Here is a 22,813-nt window from a genome sequence, read left to right as displayed (position 1 = left end):
ACCGGAGAGTGCTGGGGGCCAGAGAATGCTAGGGGGCAGAGAGTGCTGGGGGCCAGAGAATGCTCGGGGTGGGGGGCGGAGAGTGCTGGGGGCCAGAGAATGCTCGGGGTGGGGGGTGGAGAGTTCTGGGGTCCAGAGAATGCTCGGGGTGGGGGGCGGAGAGTGCTGGGGGCCAGAGAATGCTCGGGGTGGGGGGCGGAGAGTGCTGGGGGCCAGAGAATGCTCGGGGGTGGGGGGCGGAGAGTGCTGGGGGCCAGAGAGTACTGGGGGGTGGGGGGCAGAGAGTGCTGGGGGCCAGAGAGTGCTGGGGGTGGGGGCCAGAGATTACTGGGGGTGGGGGCAGAGAGTGCTGGGGCCAGAGAGTGCTGGGGGGTGGGGGCCAGAGATTGCTGGGGGGTGGGGAGTGCTGGGGGCCAGAGAGTGCTGGGGGTGGGGGCCAGAGATTACTGGGGGTGAGGGCAGAGAGTGCTGGGGGCCAGAGAGTGCTGGGGAGTGGGGGCCAGAGATTGCTGGGGGGTGGGGGGCAGGGAGTGCTGGGGGCCAGAGAGTACTGGGGGGTGGGGGGGGGAGAGTGCTGGGGGCCAGAGAGTGCTGGGGGGTGGGGGCCGGAGAGTGCTGGGGGTGGAGGGTGGAGAGTGCTGGGGGTGGAGGGTGGAGAGTGCTGGGGGCAGAGGGTGGAGAGTGCTGGGGGCCAGAGAGAGCCGCATGGGGTGTAGGGTGGAGAGTGCTGGGGGCCAGATAGTGCTAAGGGTGGGGGGTGAAGAGTGCTGGGGGGGAGCTTGAGAGGGGAGGCAGAAAGAATTGGAGAGCAGGGGGTGCTAGCGAAATGGGGGTGGAGCCAGCGAGGACAAGAATGGGCTGGAGAGCAGGAGGGGAGGAGCCAGGGAGCAAAGGGAGGGGCTGAAGAGCAGGAGGCGTGGAGAAAGGGAGCACAAGGGGCGGAGCCAGTGAGCACAAGGAGGGGCTGGAGAGCAGGAGGGGCGGAGCCAGGGAGCAAAGGGAGGGGGTGAAGAGCAGGATGCGTGGAGAAAGGGAGTACAAGAAGGGGCGGAGCCAGGGAGCACAAGGAGGGGCTGGAGAGCAGGAGGGGTGCAGCCAGTGAGCACACGGAGGGGCTGGAGAGCAGGAGGGGCAGGGCCAGGGAGCGCACGGAGGGGCGGAGCCAGGGAGAACACAGAGGGGCGGAGCCAGGGAGTACACAGAGGGGCAGAACCAGGGAGTACACAGAGGGGCCGGAGAGTACGGGGGATGCAGAAAAAGTTAGATAGGAGTGGTGGAGAGACTGCACATAGATAGTGGAATTGATTTTTCCATATTCCTCCATGCAACCGCTGAATGATCACCTCTCCTCCCTGCAGACATTCAGCGGCTGTATGGAGTAATATGGAAAAATCAATTCCACTATCTATGTGCAGTCTCTCCTCCGCTCCTCCTATTCAGGCACACAGGGAAGGCTGCACGGCACGGGCACTCACCTTTCCTCTGGTCGGCAGCATAAGAGTTCCTCCCTCTTCACACTCATGGTGGGACTATCCAGCTGGGCGGTTTTTCAGCAACCCCCCCCCCCCACTCCAGAACCAAATAGGAGGCAGGTGCGGAGGAGAGGTCTGGTGAGTGGCACAAGAGAGAAGCTCAGGTGAGGTTCCCACATGGACATGCCGCCCTCATGCCGTCTGTCATCCAGCCACTGCGCCACCTAGAGGACTCTACTGTCCCGCTCCCCGCACTTGCTGCCACCGCATTGATCACAGGCAAATTAGTCGATTGCGAGGCCCTTGAGACTGCGGGGCCTTAGGCAATCGCCTAATTTGCCTAATTAGAGAGCCGCCTCTGATGGTAGGTGGCAGCGGTAGTGGTGGGGGTCAAATTTTGAGTGAATGGCTACAATCAGCGACTTGCCAGCCAGTGAACATAACTATTCATTTAACCACAACAGTCAAGGAGACCATTCTACTGAAGAGACCATTGAACTAAAAGTGTTAATAAACCCAGGAGCCTGCATTCACTATATCTGGTCTCTTGCAGTACACAGAACATGGAAATGCAATTATTTTAGTAAATATAAACTGCTAAATACCTTTTCCCATAAACAGTATATAGCAGCCTTGTGACTTCTATCAGTGTCTGATTAAAGCTTGTAGGAGGAGTTTTCATTCTCCCCTGATTGTTCTATAAGGTTACAGGACCCCTGACCCTCTGTCTGCACAGTGCTGATTGGCCCTGTGCTGATCACATGCACTCTCCCAAGAAAAAAAAAAACTCTCTAGCAATACACACCAAACTGAGTATGTGCAGCTTCCCCCAAGCCTTTCGTTCTAACAGCAGTGTTTTGGCCAAAAAACACCTGACGTTTGTAAAAGTGTATAATGAGTTCAGATGCATTTAGACACATTAATCGCTTTTGTGTTAATTTATTTCATTGGCCAGAATAGTAATTTATTTTTAACATTAAAATAAATAAACGTTCAAGCACTAAATGTTCATTAACCACTTAACGACCAGCGCACGACGATGTACATCCTATTTTTGAAGAGGGATATCTCGGTAATGGCAGCAGCTGCTGCCACAACCGAGATATCCATCTCTTCAGGCGCCAGTCGTCTGTACGATAACGGTGGTCTCCGCGGCGGATTCGCTGCGAGATCACCGCTATCGGCGGCGGGAGAGGTGCCGCCCTCCCACACCTTCTGCCGCTTACCGGAGCCGTCGGTAGCGGTGGAGGCGATCGGGTCCTTTTGCTAGCTGAGTATGGAGACGAGTGAGGCTAAGATGGCCCCCACTCGTCTCTATACCATAGGAGGGCGGAAGCGACGTCAAAACGTCACTTCCGCCCATACCTCTTAAAGGTATATTTTTTTTAAATGTCATTTTTTTTTTTTTTTGTTACATTTTTCGTCCAAATATGAGATCTGAGGACTTTTTGACCCCAGATCTCATATTTAAGAGGACCTGTCATGCTTTTTTCTATTACAAGGGATGTTTACATTCCTTGTAACAGGAATAAAAGTGATCCATTTTTATTTTTTTTTAAAACAGTGTAAAAATACAGTGGTGTGAAAAAGTGTTTGCCCCCTTCCTCATTTCCTGTTCCTTTGCATGTTTGTCACACTTAAGTGTTTCGGAACATCAAATCAATTTAAACAATAGTCAAGGACAACACAAGTAAACACAAAATGCAATTTGTAAATGAAGGTGTTTATTATTAAAGGTGAAAAAAAATCCAAACCATCATGGCCCTGTGTGAAAAAGTGATTGCCCCCCTTGTTAAAACATACTAGAACTGTGGTTGTCCACACCTGAGTTCAATTTCTCTAGCCACACCCAGGCCTGATTATTGCCACACCTGTTCACAATCAAGGCATCACTTAAATAGGAGCTGCTTGACACAGTAAGGTCCACCAAAAGATCCTTAAAAGCTACACATCATGCCGAGACCCAAAGAAATTCAGGAACAATTGAGAAAGAAAGTAATTGAGATCTATCAGTCTGGAAAGGGTTATAAAGCCATTTCCAAAGCTTTGGGAATCCAGCGAACCACAGTGAGAGCCATTATCCACAAATGGCGAAGACATGGAACAGTGGTGAACCTTCCCAGGAGTGGCCGGCCGCCCAAAATTACCCCAAGAGCGCAGCGACGACTCATCCAAGAGGTCACAAAAGACCCCACAACAACGTCCAAGGAACTGCAGGCCTCACTTGCCTCAGTTAAGGTCAGCGTTCATGCCTCCACCATCAGGAAAAGACTGGGCAAAAATGGCCTGCATGGCAGAGTTCCAAGGAGAAAACCACTGCTGAGCAAAAAGAACATCAAAGCTCGTCTCAATTTCTCCACAACACATCTTGATGATCCCCAAGACTTTTGGGACAACATTCTGTGGACCGATGAGACAAAAGTGGAACTCTTTGGAAGGTGTGTGTCCAAGTATATCTGGCGTAGAAGGAACACTGCATTTCATAAAAAGAACATTATACCAACAGTAAAATATGGTGGTGGTAGTGTGATGGTCTGGGTCTGTTTTGCTGCTTCAGGACCTGGAAGACTTGCCGTGATAAAAGGAACTATGAATTCTGCTGTCTACCAAGAGATCCTGAAGGAGAATGTCCGACCATCTGTTCGTGTACTCAAGCTGAAACGAACTTGGGTTCTGCAGCAGGACAATGATCCTAAACACACCAGCAAGTCCACCACCGAATGGCTGAAGAAAAACAAAATGAAGACTTTGGAGTGGCCTAGCCAAAGTCCTGACCTGAATCCTATTGAGATGTTGTGGTATGACCTTAAAAAGGCCGTTCATGCTCGAAAACCCTCTAATGTAACTGAATTAGGACAATTCTGCAAAGATGAGTGGGCCAAAATTCCTCCAGGACGCTGTAAAAGCCTCATTGCACGTTATCACAAACACTTGGTTGCAGTTGTTGCTGCTAGGGGTGGCCCAACCAGTTATTAGGTTTAGGGGGCAATCACTTTTTCACACAGGGCCATGATGGTTTGGATTTTTTTTCACCTTTAATAATAAACACCTTCATTTACAAATTGCATTTTGTGTTTACTTGTGTTGTCCTTGACTATTGTTTAAATTGGTTTGATGTTCCGAAACACTTAAGTGTGACAAACATGCAAAGGAACAGGAAATGAGGAAGGGGGCAAACACTTTTTCACACCACTGTAAATAAAATCAATTAAAATAAATAAGAAAAAAAAAAGGTTTTTGAAAACACCCCGTCACGACGAGCTTGTGCACAGAAGCGAGCCCATACGTGAGTAGTGCCCGCATATTGAAACGGTGGTCAAACCACACGTGAGGTATCGCCGCGATCGGTAGAGCGAGAGCAATAATTCTAGCCCTAGACCTCCTCTGTAACGCAAAAAATGCAACCTGTAGAATTTTTTAACTGTCGCTTATAGAGATTTTTGAGGCTAAAAGTTTGACGCCATTCCACGAGCGGGTGCAATTTTTAAGCGTGACATGTTGGGTATCAATTTACTCGGCGTACCATTATCTTTCACAATATAAAAAAAAAATTGGGCTAATTTTACTGTTGTCTTATTTTTTTATTCAAAAAAGTGAATTTTTTCCAAAAAAAGTGCGCTTGTAAGACCGCTGCGCAAATACGGTGTGAAATAAAGTATTTCAATGACCGCCATTTTATTCTCTAGGGTGTTAGAAAAAAAACAATATAAAATGTTTGGGGGTTCTAAGTAATTTTCTAGCAAAAAAAAACTGTTTTAAACATGTAAACACCAAATCTGAAAAAGAGGCCTGGTCCTTAAGTGGTTAACAGGCGTCAATCGTTTTTCTGCCAAAATGCCTCTGCCCCCAGACGCACTGGTGGCAGTAGGGTTTTTTTCTGCCCCTAAAAAGTCTATGTGTGCATGAACACATAGCCTAACATGCAGGGACGTTTAGAGGCAGGCAGATATTTGTTGTGAAGTGACTGATCTAATAAATAAATGTATAGCGCTGAGAATTAAAGCCTTAAGCCGCGTACACACGTAGCCGTCTGTCCGACGTACTTAGTCTGGCCGACTTCCCGCCAGACTGTCCGTCGGACTTTCCGAACGGGCTACTTGCCCACACACGGCACTTTTTCAGCGGACTAATACGGCGTACGAAGTCCGCCGTACTATCCGCCCTACTTTTGAAATGAACGGACTCGCCCACACACGCGGAGGAAAGTCCGCTCATTTCTAACACGTCTCCAGGTAGGCGGGGCCCGCGAAGGAGACGCCGCTGGCCCCGCCGCCTGGTATGGACTTAAAGGGGAACTCCAACGCCGAAAAAAATCGGCGTGGGGGTCCCCCCCAAGTCCACAACAGACCCTTGTCCGAGCACGCTACCCGGCTGGCCAGGAAAGGAGGGGCGAGCGAGCGCCCCCCCCCCTGAGCCGTACCAGGCCGCGTGCCCTCAACATGGGGGGTGCCTAGGGACAAGGGGCGGTGTCACATGGGTTGATGTCACATGGGTTGGTCACATGGGTTGATGTAACATGGCGACAGTCCCAGCATCCTCCGGGACTGTGACATCGTAAGGGAGCGGGGTCACCATGTGACACCAACCCATGTGACATCAACCCATGTGACACCGCCCCTTGTCCCTATATAAGTCGCAGCGCGTCCCTGGCATTGCGGCCGGAGAGAACGTCGAGTCAACATCTCCAGGAGAAGAAGAACAGAAGAACGGAAGGCGGCGGCGGCGGCGACAGAAGACCGGGCCACCGCCTGTAAAAGAGCTATAAGAAGGCACGGTGGCCCAGCAGAAGAACCGAAGAGGGGGACAAGACCCCCGAAGTTGGAAGAAGAGGCCGCGGCGACGAAGAAGAATGCCGGGCTCCTCTGCTAGTAAAAGAGCTACAAGAAGATAGCGGAGGAGTCCGGCGAGAAGACCCCCGAAGACGGAAGACCCCCGGAGCTGTGCAATAAATTATTTTATGTTGTGTGTTGTGTTTTTTTTTTGTACTTTATTTTACAGGTGAATAGGTAGGGGTACATTGTACCCCATACTCATTCACATAGGGTGGGGGGCCGGTATCCGGGGGCCCCCTTATTAAAGGGGGCTCCCGGATTCCGATAAGCCCCCCACCCGCAGACCCCGACAACCAACGACCAGGGTTGTCGGGAAGAGGCCCTTGTCCTCATCAACATGGGGACAAGGTGCTTTGGGGTGGGGGGGCCGCGCGGCCCCCCCTTCCCCAAGGCACCCCCCATGTTGAGGGCACGTGGCCAGGTACGGCTCAGGAGGGGGGGGGGCGCTCGCTCGCCCCTCCTTTCCTGGCCGGCCGGGTAGCGTGCTCGGACAAGGGTCTGTTAAGGACTTGGGGGGGACCCCCACGCCGATTTTTTTCGGCGTTGGGGTTCCCCTTTAAGTCCATACCAGGCGGCGGGGCCAGCGACGTCTCCTTCGCGGGCCCCGCCTACCTGGAGACCCGCTCGAAATGAGCGGACTTTTCTCCGGGCGGGAAAAGTCCGTTCATTTCAAAAGTACGGCGGACTGGCATACACACGGCCGGATTGTCCGGCGGGAAGATTGGAGTGTAAAACTACATTCTAAGTCCGCCGTACTTTCGGGTCAAAAAAGTATGCCGGAGGCTACACACGGGGGGATTGTTTGGCGGACTTCAGTTTGCCGGACTTTTCCACCCGCTTGTTTGATCGTGTGTACGCGGCATAAGGCCCCTTTCAGACGGGTGTTCCGTATGTCCGTTTTTTATTCCTCTGTTGATGGATGAAAAACTGACATACATACAGTGGTGTGAAAAAGTGTTTGCCCCCTTCCTCATTTCCTGTTCCTTTGCATGTTTGTCACACTTAAGTGTTTCGGAACATCAAACCAATTTAAACAATAGTCAAGGACAACACAAGTAAACACAAAATGCAATTTTTAAATGAAGGTGTTTATTATTAAAGGTGAAAAAAAATCCAAACCAACATGGCCCTGTGTGAAAAAGTGATTGCCCCCCTTGTTAAAACATACTATAACTGTGGTTGTCCACACCTGAGTTAAATTTCTCTAGCCACACCCAGGCCTGATTATTGCCACACCTGTTCACAATCAAGGCATCACTTAAATAGGAGCTGCTTGACACAGTAAGGTCCACCAGAAGATCCTTAAAAGCTACACATCATGCCGAGACCCAAAGAAATTCAGGAACAATTGAGAAAGAAAGTAATTGAGATCTATCAGTCTGGAAAGGGTTATAAAGCCATTTCCAAAGCTTTGGGAATCCAGCGAAACACAGTGAGAGCCATTATCCACAAATGGCGAAGACATGGAACAGTGGGGAACCTTCCCAGGAGTGGCCGGCCACCCAAAATTACCCCAAGAGCGCAGCGACGACTCATCCAAGAGGTCACAAAAGACCCCACAACAACGTCCAAGGAACTGCAGGCCTCACTTGCCTCAGTTAAGGTCAGCGTTCATGCCTCCACCATCAGGAAAAGACTGGGCAAAAATGGCCTGCATGGCAGAGTTCCAAGGAGAAAACCACTGCTGAGCAAAAAGAACATCAAAGCTCGTCTCAATTTCTCCACAACACATCTTGATGATCCCCAAGACTTTTGGGACAACATTCTGTGCACCGATGAGACAAAAGTGGAACTCTTTAGAAGGTGTGTGTCCAAGTATATCTGGCGTAGAAGGAACACTGCATTTCATAAAAAGAACATTATACCAACAGTAAAATATGGTGGTGGTAGTGTGATGGTCTGGGGCTGTTTTGCTGCTTCAGGACCTGGAAGACTTGCCGTGATAAAAGGAACTATGAATTCTGCTGTCTACCAAGAGATCCTGAAGGAGAATGTCCGACCATCTGTTCGTGTACTCAAGCTGAAACGAACTTGGGTTCTGCAGCAGGACAATGATCCTAAACACACCAGCAAGTCCACCACCGAATGGCTGAAGAAAAACAAAATGAAGACTTTGGAGTGGCCTAGCCAAAGTCCTGACCTGAATCCTATTGAGATGTTGTGGTATGACCTTAAAAAGGCCGTTCATGCTCGAAAACCCTCTAATGTAACTGAATTAGGACAATTCTGCAAAGATGAGTGGGCCAAAATTCCTCCAGGACGCTGTAAAAGCCTCATTGCACGTTATCGCAAACGCTTGGTTGCAGTTGTTGCTGCTAAGAGTGGCCCAACCAGTTATTATGTTTAGGGGGCAATCACTTTTTCACACAGGGCCATGATGGTTTGGATTTTTTTTCACCTTTAATAATAAACACCTTCATTTACAAATTGCATTTTGTGTTTACTTGTGTTGTCCTTGACTATTGTTTAAATTGGTTTGATGTTCCGAAACACTTAAGTGTGACAAACATGCAAAGGAACAGGAAATGAGGAAGGGGGCAAACACTTTTTCACACCACTGTATATCTCTATGGGATAGCAGACATTAGCGGAAGATAATCCGCTGACATCCGCTAACATGCGTCTCAGCTAAGGCCCAATTTTTAAGATTTAAGAAAACCCTATCTTTTAGCTAACGGACAAAAAACAAATGTTAGTGGACAATCCGCTGACATCTGTTTTTAAACCTTTTTTTTCCCTCATTAAACACACTGTATATAGCTGATTGCTAAGGAGGGGGCTGAAAAGCCAGCCGCCGTGTCCTTAACAACCATCAGCTGTTAGACGGCAAAAAAATATCACGAAACAAAACAGCGTGGGGTCCCACCCAGGTCCATACCAGACAACTATTGGCCAGGGTCTGCGGGTGGGGGGCTTATCCGAATCTGGGGGCCACTGTCTCTTCTCTGCTGTGTCTCCCGGTCCCTTCTCTCCTGCTGCCGTCTTCTCCTCCCCTCGCCCTTTTCCCCGATGCCTTCTTTCCCACCACCGTCTTCTCCCTCGCCACCAGTTACCCGATAGAAAAAGTAAAAAGCTGCTGTTCTTCTGCTGCCACCTTCCTCCTTTGGGTTGTCGTCCGCAGTCTGGCATCTGTTATATTGCCATGGGGCATGGCTATCTGATGACATCATCTGGAGTGCCGCCCCCTGTTATGTGACAGTAGTGGGAAGAGACGGTGGTGAATAGGAAGGAACCGGGAGAAGACAGAGCTATTAATAAAGGAGTTGTCAAAAAATGTTTCTTTTTTTTTTTTTTTTACATTTCACTGCCTTTTTGGTGAATGGGTAGGGGTAGTATGTACCTGATACTCATTCACATAGGGGCCCCCAGATTCCGATAAGCACCCCCGCCTACAGACCCGACAACCACTGGCCAGGGTTGTCGGGAAGAGACCATTGTCCTCATCAACATGGGAGCAAGGTGCTTTGGGGTGGGGGTACGCAGAGCCATGTTGAGGGCATGCGGCATGGTATGGTTCAGGAGGAGGGGGGGGCGCTCGCTCGCTTTCTCGTCCCCTTCCTTTCCTGACCTGCCAGGCTGCATGCTCAGATAAGGGTCTGCTATGGATTTTGGAGGGGCCCCATGCAATTAAAAAAAATAAAAATGGCGTGGGGGTCCCCTTCGAATCCATACTAGACCTGAAGGGCCTGGCAGGAGGGGGGCCCCACGCCATTTCTTTTGCTAATTTTTTTTGCCAGCATTTTTTTTTTACATTCAACTGTCAGCGAACCTCGCTGACAGCTGATGACTCATTGGTTGTTAAGGACATGGTGGACAGCTTCCCGCCCCCTCCTTAGCAACCAGCTATATATAGTGTTTGAAGTTCAGTGGATATGAAAACGGATGTAAAAATTTACGTATTAGTGTTTGATCTGTTTTTTTACAAAAAAAGTGACTGAACTGAACCAAAAAAGGGAACGTCTGTGAGACCAAATTGCATAATACTGTGCCATGCAATCTGGTGCCCGCAAACACACTCCATTTGCAATCTGCATTTGGGGTGCTGTTAACAATGTATTGGAGCCTGCAGCAGATTGCAAAGGCAGTGAAGGAAACATGCACTGAACATGCCTTTCCTGAACCGCGTTCTTTTGTGAATCGGCCCTTTTTGTGACATTAAATCGTTTATTTGGGCTAAGCTGGCACAAACCATGTACTGCACTAACAGGGTGCACTTGCTAGGTGTGCTGTATTAACTGCAGGTAGCCTCTGCTCTATACAACGTATATAACATTTTGTTCCAGCAGTGGGATGGGAACTTCTCCTTCCACTTTTGGAACAAAATAGAATCTGGCTGAACGATGCTCAGCTCCTATTCACGAGGAGCTTTATATTCTATGAATAAATACAAAGCTTCCTCTAATTGGCCAGCTTGGCCCAAAGAAACAATTTAAAGAAACATTAAACATGGAGTTAGACTATAAAGACTAAGGTGGGCCATACACGGTGCAAATTTTGCACAATTCCCCCATCAATACAAACAGTGCTAACAGAGGAATCACTCCTGCTGTGTAACTGTCTGCTCCCGGTGGGGGCAGGTGGGAGAAGCTGTCCCTGCTGGGAAAAGACAGTGATTATTATAATCGCAAGAGAATTAAGCAGGCTGATTGTTACCCAAGTTCGATCAACTTGGTACATTTAGGCTGACCATTATTGGTTCGAATCTCGGCTGGTTCCTGCTGAGCCGGCCCAGATTTGAACCGTGTATGCCCGGCCTCAGTTGACCTTCTTTGCAAAAAAAAGGGCATGTTTTTTTTTCCTGCACACTCTTTCTCCAGCTTTCTGCCCTTGAATCCATATGGGCTTTTTGTTAGTAAGTTGGAGGAAGGGTCAATGGACTATGAGTGCACTAATTACCACAATCGTAGTCCACTGAGAATTACAAGTCATTTTTTTTTTTTGCTTGCTACAGTTCAAATCTTACAAATATGTTTTATTGGTTTCCTTTTTCTGACTATCTATTTAGATGAATACTAAACAATGTTTCCTTCCACATTTGTATTCTCCTACTGATTACAAATGTATTGCGCAATTTTTCACTTTTGGCTTTGTCATAATAGTACTGAGACAGTACTGGACACAACATCCCATCATATCATTGATTGAAATAAACCTGGCACACAAAAAATGATTTGTTTTTGATATTTATTATGATACAGATGTAGATTCATTAAGCACTTCCTATCTTTTAAGAATTCAATATGTAGAAATAAATGTAGGCTGTACCTGCATTCACCGTTTTCCATTCTTATGATCTCTTCATCCATATCTTGTATTGATACTTTTGGTACTGTGCCATAAGTATGGTGAGTATTGATTACCTTGGCCATTGTAATTTTCTTTCTAATAAAGAAAAAAATCAGTACATAGATAAAATTATATCCTAAAATAAATGGTGAATTTTATCATTTACTAGTCATACACCATGTTAAAACAAAATATAAATATAAAAAAGGAACCAAAAAGGCATAAGTTAAAGTAATTCAGTATTAGCTTGGCAAAAAACTAATGATAGTAAAAAAGGGCGAGGTTCTGGGTTGAGAAAAGAAGACAGGAGGGAAATGTGAAATAGTGTGTAGTGGATTTGAATATTCTGTATTTTATTATAGTCAGGAATAACATTTTTATTATTTTTAAGTCAAGTAAATATTAAATATTGCACAATAATATTTAGTATTCTTAATTTTAGCCTGCAGGTTGAGCTTTTTGGCTGCTTTTCATGTGTTCCTCTATTTAGTTTGATCTCATTGTTTACAGTGCTCAGTGGCTCATGTTGAATTTTACAAGCAGAAGTGGATAAGGAGTGACTTAATCCTACTTATATGCTTCAGTTGGTTTCATTTAGGCAAGTGGGCTCTCTAAGCAGGTAGCTACTGCTATGTTCTCTCTTTATCTAACTACAGCGCACTTAAAAAAAAAAAAAATAATAATAATTATAGTTTTCATTAAATGAGCAGTAACTGCTACCCATAGAATCAATATAGAGGAAATAAAGAACGGAGTCTAGATACATACAGATGGTAAGTAAATGGGTTAGAACGCACTTGAAAAAAAATCTATGTAATGGCCATTCAACACAGCACATACTGTATAAGCCCCTGTACACACGGTCGGAGATTTCCACAACCAAATCCGTCGGATTTTGTCCGTCAGATTTAGTCTGACGGATTGTGTCCGAAACTGTTGCATACACACGGTTGTCGAAAAAAACCGATCTTTCCGAACGTGATGACGTAATTTCGTTACGATGGGACTAGATTCAGGCTAGTAGCCAATAGCTTTGATGTAGGAATTTGATCTGAGCATGCGTGGCACTTGGTCCGATCAAAATTCTCTACACATGATCGGATTACGTCCGACCGGCCCAGTTGGTCGGGAAATATTTCCAACATGTTGGAAAATTGGGTCCGACGGAGATTCGGACGGAATCAGTCCGATGCATACCACACACAGTCGGATTATCTGACGACACGGTCCGATAAGACGCATTCCGACGGATTCTCCGACCATGTGTACGTGGCATAAGGGTTTTATAAATGGCTTATACGCTACCTAGACCTAGAAGGTTATGTTGAGAAGGTAACCCTCCACTGATTCAGTGTGTGTAGTTCTATAAAGCTTTCTTAGAACAGAAGGTATTCACATTTTTCATTACATCACAAATTGCAAAAATAAGAGTCCTCAATTTTTATTTTTGGAATATGTGAAGAAATGATAGATGTGATCCCTTCTGTTCTAAGAAGGCTCTGCTGTGCTATTCATATTAGTGCTTTATAAATAGACGCATTTACCAAATGTAATAAAACTTGTGCAACCCTAGTTGTTCTCAGGAAAGATGCAGCAGTTCCTTTGCCTATCAGTATTTAAGAAAGAAAAAGAACAATTGGACACTTGCTTCTGATTATGCACCTCACCTATGTCTCTGTGCTGTATACTGTGAATTCATATTTTGTCTTTAACCAATTGACAACTGGGCACTTAAACACCCCTCGTGACCAGACCAATTTTCAGCTTTCAGTGCTCTCACACTTTGAATGACAATTACTCAGTCATGTAACACTGTACCCAAATGATTTTTTTGTCCTTTTTTTCCACAAATAGAGCTTTCTTTTGGTGGTATTTGATCACCTCTGCGATTTTTATTTTTTGCTGTTAAAATTTTTTGTAAATAAGAAAGTTTTCTCCTTCAATGATGGGCACTGATATGGCTGCACTGACGGACACTGATGAGGTGGCACTGATGGGCACCAATGAGGTGGCACTGATGGGCACTGATGATGGGCACTGATAGGTGGCACTGATGGGCACTAATAGGTGGCACTTGTATGTGGCACTGATGGGTACTCATAGTTGGCATTGATAGGCACTCATAGGCGCCACTGATGGGCACTCGTAGGTGGCACTGATGGGTACCTATGGGTGGCACTAATGGGTACTTATGGGTGGCACTGATAGTTGGCATGGATGGGCACTGATGGGCATAGATGGGCACTGATAGGTGGCACTGATGGACACTGGGTGGCACTGATGACACTAATGGGTGGCACTGATGACACTAATGGTGGCATTGCTGGGCATCACTGTTCTCTTTTAGTACATACTGGTGCCAATCAGTGCCCATTTGTTGGCACTGATTGGCACAGATTGGGCATTCATTTGAACATGTGGATGGCCATGGGGTACATACCTGGCCATCCACATGTTGCCCCCTTCCCTGGTGGTCTGGGTTTTTATTTTTTGCGCTATAAATGAAAAAAGACTGAAAAATTTTTTAAAAATGCATTTTACTTTGTTTTTGTGATAAAATTTTGCAAATTATTATTTTTTTCAAGAATTTTGGCCACAATTTATACTGCTCCATATCTTTGGTAAAAATAACCCAAATTAGTGGATATTATTTGGTCTTTGTGAAAATTAGAGAGTCTACAAGCTGTGGTGCAAATCATCAATCATCTAATTTCTTGCGACCCTAACAAGCCAGGAAAGTACAAATACCCCCCAAATTACCCCTTTTTTGAAAGTAGACATTCCAAGGTATTTAGTAAGAGGCATGGTGAGCTTTTTGGTGTTGTCATTTTTTTCCCACAATTCTTTGCAAAATGAAGATTTTATTTTTATTTTTTTATTTTTCACAAAATTGTCATTGTAATGGGTTATTTCTCTCACGTGGCATATGTATACCACAGATGATGCCCCAAAACAAATTCTGCTACTCCTCCTGAGTATTATTATACCACATGTGTTTGACTTTTCCACAGACTGGCCACTTAGAGAGGCCCAACATGCAGGCAACGCCGTCACGTGTTCTAGGAGCAAAAATTACACATCTAACTTGTTGACAAGCTATTACACTTTTGAAGGCCCTAGAGCACCAGGACAATGACACTGACGTGGCACTGATGACAGATGGCACTGATACGTGGCACTGATGACACGTGACACTAATGTAGCACTGATGACAGATGCCACTAATACGTGGTACTGATGACACGTGACACTGATGACAGATGGCACTAATATGTGGCACTGATGACATGTGGCACTAATACGTGGCACTGACAGATTGCACTAATACGTGGCACTGATGACAGATGGGACTAATACGTGGCACTGACACGTGACACTGATGACAGATGGCACTGATATACGTGGCATTGATGACACGTGACACTGATAACAGATGGCACGTGACACTGACAGGTGGCACTGATGACAGATGGCACTGATACGTGGCACTGATGACAGATGGCACTAATATGTGGCACTGATGACACGTGACAGTGATATGGCACTGATGACAGATGCCACTATGTGGCCCTGATGACACGTGGCACTGATGTGGCACTGATTACAGATGGCATTATACGTGGCACTGATGACAGATGGCACTTATACATGGCATTGGGGACAGATGGCACTGACAGGTGGCATTGGGGCAAATGGCACTGACAGGTGGCACTGGGACAAATGGAACTGGGGACAGATGGCACTGACAGGTGGCACTGGGGACAGATGGCACTGACAGGTGTCACACTGGGGACAGGTGGCACTGACAGGTGGCACACTGGGGACAGGTGAAACACTGGGGACAGATGGCACACTGGGGACAGATGGCACAATGGGACAGGTGGCACACTGGGGACAGATGGCACACTGGGGATAGATGACACACTGGGGACAGATGGCACACTGGGGACAGATGACTTACGGCTGCTTCAGCCGTTCATCTCTCCCTCCTCACACGCTGTCTGTGTGAGGAGGGAGAGCAGGCGATGAAAGATGATCTCATAAGCTTACATATGAGATCATCTCTCATTGGGCACGCCGATTGCGCTATAAACGGCCGCTGTGATTGGCCGTTTACAGCGATCTGTGACTGGCTGTGTCCAGGGGACATGGCCAGCAAAGAACTTCCCCGATGCGTGTTCTCACAGGAGCGCGCATTGCAGAAGTAAACAGGAGGCCGTCCAGGGACGGCCTCCCGGCAATTGCCGTCTGCTCTGCAGCCGTCTTTCGGCTATAAAGCGGATGCCTAGTGGTTAAAAGGAATACTGTATTGAGCAAATATGGAGGCTGCCATTGCAAGCCTCAACTTCTGAAAATTCCACTATCATGTTCCAGTGGTTTTGGTTTTCTGGGTCAATTACTTAAAACACATTTGTAGATAAGGAATTCTGGCTTCAATCTGATTTTCAAATCCCCATGTTTGTTTCAGGTCAGTGACTCAATGTATTAAAGCCAGAGACAGCGGCAACTAGTATTCTAATAATTGTAGTCAAGAGTCAATAATTGTAGTCAAGAGTTTTCTACTATAGACATTATAGTTGAAAAGTTTGTTGTTGTTTGCAAATGAGTTTCGCTCCCTCTAGTGGCTGCTGAACTATTTTTTTCTTACTCCTTGAGAAGGATTGCAGCAAAGTATTGTGGGAGATATAGTTTGGAGAAGGAAGTGACTCTGTTAGCTGAATCAGCTCTGAACTACAGGACAGACAATGCAAAGCTTGCTGGGAGGAGTGATAAAAAGACTCTCTGGACACCATTCAGCACCTGCCAGCAGGAGGTCTGTGTGTGACCAGGAGTGGGAGACTGCATCCTATACAGTGGAAAGCTGGATCTCCCGCCTCTGAGAGATCGTGAAGGACAGCCCTGCTATTCTAGCAATTGGACCGGCCTGCGCTTCAGAGCAATGGGAAGCCCCTGCACTTCAGTCCACTGGGAGTTGCAGCACGGTGTGGCGGCACCATTTTCACCAGACGGAAACACCAGGAGGGGATTCCGGACAGAGCCTCACAGTCAGTGGAGTCTATTGTGGTGAGAGGGCACCTGCCCATTTCAGTAGAGAGTACAGTATTACTGAGTGAGTTCTTTATACAGACTGCTGGTGAGATTTGTAGTTCCACTGAGGTGAATCCACAGGCATCATACAGCTGGACTTTGGGGCCTTGTTCTTCCCCCCTGCTCTGTAAGGTCAGTACTGTATTGCACTCACATGTAAAGATGACTCTACAAGTGGTGATATTTCTTCAGTTAAGCAATCATCAGCACATCTTTTGTTCTACAGTCATTTCTTTCCCTTTGTCTTTGTGGATGACACATTACAACATCATACTGCAGTTTAACTATCACGCTAGCTGAAGATATCTGGAGTTAAAGAACTTTCACCATCTTCTTCTTTTACTTAGCATTGCTGCTCTACTCACTAGTTGATCTCTGAATTATTGCCTAGGGGGAGCCATTTGCGTAGATGCTTAATTTTACACTGTGTTATTGAATGTAAAGTTTATAGACTGCATTATGGTCTGTGTGCTGAGGCCTCAGTGGGAAGGTATTTAATATATGTTTTGAAGATATTGCGTACCTATCCCTCTGTGCACCTATTCACATATACTCCTTACTATTGTCAAGCATAACTGTGTTTATTTATGCTCTTTATTGTGTTCCATTACCTATCTCAGTAAACCTTTCTGAGTGGTTCAGTAATATTGTGTGAGTTTTTTATTGCTAACGCCACATTGCAGGATGGAACCCAAGGTGTCAGAGGTAAGAGAGGATCTGCAGAGTTAGGGTAGCCAGTGGGGTATAGAGTCAATCAGCAGCTCTCACGGGGGTACCGCTACATAATATAGGTAATCAACTGAATGATCATACAGAGGTTAAAGCTAGTACATACTATAAGGCTGCATTCACACCTGAGCGTAGCGTATTTGAGCTCTTTTCTGGCGATCTTGGCTTGTTTTTGCTCAACCCTGTGTGTTTGTATGCAGCGTTTTTGGGCTTTTTTATGAGCCAATTGAGAAAACTGTTATGTGTTGCATCATTTGTTGCTTAGGCATTTCAGCCTTTTTTAGCTTTTCCATTAGCTTTTATTTCTTCTTTTACTATTATTCATTTATTATAAGGTTTTTTTTTTGTTAGGGTAAGGGGTTCTAGTTCAATTTAAGTTAAAGCGGGAGTCCACCGGGACTCCGCGTTTTTTTTTTTTTTTAAAGCCAGCAGCTACAAATACTGCAGCTGCTGACTTTTAAAATAGTGACACTTACCTGTCCAGCGCGCCCGCGATGTCGGCACCCGAAGCCGATCTGTAGATGACGCCGCCATCTTGGGTATGGGAATCAGGAAATGGAGCCTTTCGGCTTCATTTCCCGGTTCCCTACTGCGCATGCGCGAGTTGCGCTGCGCAATAAGGACGGTCCCCGCTGCCTCTGGGATCTGTGTGTTTCCCAGCAGGCAGCGGGGCACTTGCGGAAGGGGGCGGGCACTTGCGGAAAGTAGCGTAATCTACGCCCCTTTCCGCAGAGAGATATCCCGGAAGTGGGTGCAGTTACCTGGATTATCCAGGTAACTGCACCCCCCTCCCCCCTGAAAGGTGCCAATTGTGGCACCGGAGGGGGGGAGGATTCCGATGAGCGGAAGGTCCATTTTAGGGTGGACCTCCGCTTTAAGGGTTGAGATTATTTATTATTATTTTATTTATTTTCTATTTTATTTTATTTATTATTATACAAATATTAATAAATGGATAAATACATGTAAAATAAATATACAAATAAATAAAAATCATTGATTTAAAAAAAATCAATATATTAATACTAAGTGTCAATCAATAATAATTAATCCTTATCTTTAACCCTTACCCCTTAAAAAAATAAAATAATAATAAACAACTAAACACCCTAACACTAACACAAAATAAATGATAATAATAATAATAATAATAATAATAATAATAATAATTATTATTATTATTATTATTATTATTATTAATAATAATAAAAAAAATTGTTGGAGTCTGGGTGTTTATTGTTATTTTATTATTATTATTATTATTATTATTATTATTATTATTATTATTATTATTATTATTAATAATAATAATAATAATAATAGTAATGTATTTAATATTTTTTAAGGTTAGAGGTTAATTATTATTTATTATTGTATTATTACATATTATTCATTTATTGTACTTATTTATGATGAATTTTAGTTATTTGTGTATTTATTTTACGTTTATTTATTCATATATCATTACTATAATATTTTAGACTTTTTTTCATTTGAGCAGAAAATCACGCAAAAACGTGCGGCTGGCGCGTTTCCATTTGTTTCCCAATTTGAAGGTCAAAAAAAGCTCCAGAACTTGTTTGAGCTTCAGGTGTTTGGCTATAGGAGACATGGAGTGGAGATGTGAGCCATCTCCATTATAGAATAATTGATTTTTTTTTCTCCTCCGGCATTTTTGAGCTTCAAGCAGATAATCGCTCAGGTGTGAATAGGACCTAAGTTTTTTTTTCGTTCAACACTGGCCACCTTACCTGTACCCACTCAGCCCCCCCCCAATCCTGTATTTATTTAAGCCCCTTCTCACCTGTATATATGTCAGCCCCCCCCCCCCCCCCCCCACACACACACCTGTATGTATGCCAACCCCCCCTCACACACACCTGTATATTTGTCTGCCCCCCCCTACACACCTGTATATTTTTCCGCCCCCAAACCTATATATATGTCAGTCCCCCCACACACACCTGTATATATGGCAGCCCCTCCCATACACACACATACACACACACTTGTATATATGGCAGCCCCCCTCACACACACCTGTATATATGGCAGCACCCCTAACACATCTGTATATATTTCACCTCACACACACACACCTGTATATATTTCAGCCCCCCCCCCCACACACACACCTGTATATATTTTAGCACCCTCCCACACACCTGTATATTGGTCAGTGCCCCCCCCCCCCCCCCACACACACACACACCTGTATTTAAGTTAGCCCCCCCATACACACACACCTGTATATATGTCAGTGCCTCCCCACACACACACCTGTAGATATGTCAACCCCCCCCCACACACACCTGTATATATGCCAGCCACCCCTCTTACACACCTGTATGTATGTTAGCGCCCCCCACACAAACACACCTGTATATGTGGCAGCCACCCCAAACACACACGTCTGTATATATGGCAGCCCCACATACACAAATCTGTACACATACAAGCCTCTGGCCCCTCCCTGTACACAAACAGCCCCCTCTCTTTCCTTCACAGCCCCTACTTGTAACTTCCTATCTAGTCCCAGCTCGTTTGTATAAAGCTGACATGTTGCTGAGAAGTATAGTACAGGCAGATCACTGTCAGACGAGGGCTGCACATGCACATAGTAGCCAGAGGTGGCAGTAAAGAGCTTGATGTCTAAAATCAATGAAACGAGAACTGCAGAAATTGTGAGATGGTTTCTATACTGCACAGCACGGCGGATCCCCTCCACCCACCCGCCTTCAAGCAATAATCACATGTAAAATCGGACAGGCCGGTGGTACCTAAGTTTATTGATCAATAAACTTGGGTACATTCAGCCTGCCTATTCATGGTTTGAATCTTGGACAGTTCCTGCAGAACCGGCCAAGATTCACACTGTCTATGGCTGTCTTTAGGTCAAAAAGGAACTTTACATTTATTGAGAGATTTAAAGATGTAATACTAGATAAATAGTCCAAAATTGATAGAGAGTCATGTGTAAACAATAGGATGGACAAGTTGCATCCTCTAAGACAAAATGCAATTAATTTCCCTTGTGACTGCCTTTCTGGTTGACACTTGCTTAATGAAATTAGTAAGGCTTCCGATGGAAGATGCTGTCATTTTCTGTAATGCTCTAGATTGCAAGATTGACGTGACAGCCGTGAAAGGTGCATGCCGACCAGCAGTAGCTTTAAAGAATTTGTTACCCCAACATTTCATATTCCTAATTTGGGCCTGTTATACCATGTACTTGTATGAAAAAAGTATCCAGTTCTCTTTGTATTGCTTCTTTTGCGTGATTCTGCCAGTCCCCCTATTAAAAACTGACCACACTAAGCAGGAGAGCACACTGTGGTCAGTTCTTTAGCTGTGCTGGGATCTCAGTCTGCTCTCCTCCAATGAGCAGACTTGTCCCGACATGCCTCTGCTACACAGTCTTTCACTGGGAAGCTCAGCGTACTGTTGTGTCTCCTCCCCCCAGCTTTTTTTTTATCTATATACAAATGTTTTGCCTTCCATTTTTAATTTAAACTGAATTGGTTGTCCAACTCAACCAGTCAGAGAAAACTTTATATTCATTTATAGAACACAAAGCTTCCCGTGAATGGCTTAACAGCACTCAACCTGACTCTATTTTGTTGCGAGCGTGTGATGGGAAGTTTCCATCCCACTGTTGAAATACAGTGCTGCGTACTCTATGTAGCCAAGGCTATATACTGTTTTTTACAGCATGCCCAGCAAGTGCATCTGTTAGTGCAGTAAATAGCTCATTTGGGTCAGCTTGACCCAAACAAACGGTTTAAAAAGGACAGTAAACCTGAATATAGGCTTTAACAGCTGCAATTTTGTTTTGTGTCCATTTTTTATTCAATTCCAATGAATCAGCCCCAAGGTGGAAAATAAGGGTAAGTTAGAATTCGGGCACAACTGTACAAGACAGGAGGCCACCAGGCTAACCAGCTTCAACTGTGTTTTTCTCTGGCCTTCACCCGCATATACCAAATGGGTAGGATACTGGTGACATCATTGGCCTAATATGGCTACATGGCTAAGATGGCAGCTTACTTTGCTGTAAAGAAGAGGAGGGTTTAGATCCACTTTAAGTCTTTGATGACCTGGTATTTCCACTCCTTATGTTTGACTATAGGGCAGGGAATTCTTCAGCAGCAGCTCATTGGGTCAGCGGCCTGCTATCATGTGACAGCTTTCTGCGAGTTAGAGCTGCTGAGCTGAGTTCAGCCTAAACCTTAGCTCATCCTTAGTGTCAAATACTTATTTAAAAGATTCTAAAGACCTGATGTTATAATTTTAATCAGGTTTTCTTTTACTTATTTGACTTAAACAAAATCCCATGCAATATATAATTTTTTTTTTATATTCAATATATTGCATTCTTGTTTTGGGATTCATATAAACTTTAATTAAAAATTGATATTAGAAATAGCACTGGCTTAGATCCGCGCTCACATTGACCCACCCTATTTTTTTCTCTTAACACGTCTTGTTTCACCTTTCCCTTTTCTTCTGCTGATATATTTCCCCCTCTTGATACCCTAATTTCTCTCTTTTTCACATTTCTACACTGAAAAACATTAAAATTGATAATGGAAATATTCACATTTTGCCCATATCTCAAATGCCCCTCATTTGGAAGGACCCTCTGTTTCTCTGACCTCATTCACACAAGTGGCTTATTTTTTGACAGTTCTGATCTATGGTAAATCCTTTTTCAGAGCCAGTTACTAGGCTGCTTAGAGACGATATGTCACCTCCTGGACATAGGTCCACCTCCTATGGTCTCATTCATTTGCATGAACATGTTTGGCAGTACTGCCTGCCAAAAGCGACATGTTGAATACAGTTTGCTGCAACATGACCACGGCAATGTGTTTACAGATGTGTCTATCAGCAATATAAACTTGCCAGTGGGTAATCAGGGGTAGGGATGAGCCCACAGTTCAAGTCGAACTTAAGTTTGACTCAAACATTGAGTGTTTGTTCTAAAACAAACCGAACATATGAGGTGTCTGTGGCAAATTCAAGCACTGCGGAAATGCCCCATAATGCACTTTGAGATCTCAGTGCTTTGATGTCTGATGATTGACCAAAGCAAGCACCTGACCAACATGCTTTGGCCTATCACAACACGCTCTGGTGCGAGAGCCATAATTTACTAAAGGCAGGGTGCTTTTGGCTAATCGTGGCTCAGGGGGACTAAGTCAATGCCCCACACTATATAAGGCTGCTTACATTGTGGTCCCCTCCAAAATCCATAGCATGCAACCTGGCAGGTCAGGATAGTGGGGGACGAGCGAGTGTCCCCTCCTCCTGAACTGTACCAGGCCACATGCCCTCAACATGGGGAGGGTGCTTTGGGGTCCCCCCCAAAGCACCTTGTCCTCATGTTGATGGTTACAAGGGCAT

General features: G+C 45.4%; 1 protein-coding gene across 1 annotated transcript in view; it reads right to left on the bottom strand.

The window, feature by feature from the left end:
• CNGA1 (cyclic nucleotide gated channel subunit alpha 1) overlaps positions 1-22,813 on the bottom strand; it is a 108,739-nt gene that overhangs the window by 44,228 nt on the left and 41,698 nt on the right. Inside the window, exon 2 of the mRNA XM_077477530.1 lies at positions 11,570-11,686. Coding sequence (XP_077333656.1) covers positions 11,570-11,673 — 104 coding nt within the window. The 5' untranslated portion in view covers positions 11,674-11,686. The remainder of the gene's footprint in view (positions 1-11,569; positions 11,687-22,813) is intronic.

Source organism: Lithobates pipiens, unplaced genomic scaffold (assembly GCF_037356315.1).
Source record: "Lithobates pipiens isolate NorthernLeopardFrog02 unplaced genomic scaffold, aLitPip1_a1.2 Scaffold_13, whole genome shotgun sequence".
NCBI lineage: Eukaryota > Metazoa > Chordata > Amphibia > Anura > Ranidae > Lithobates > Lithobates pipiens.
This window is presented reverse-complemented; position numbering and strand designations above follow the sequence as displayed.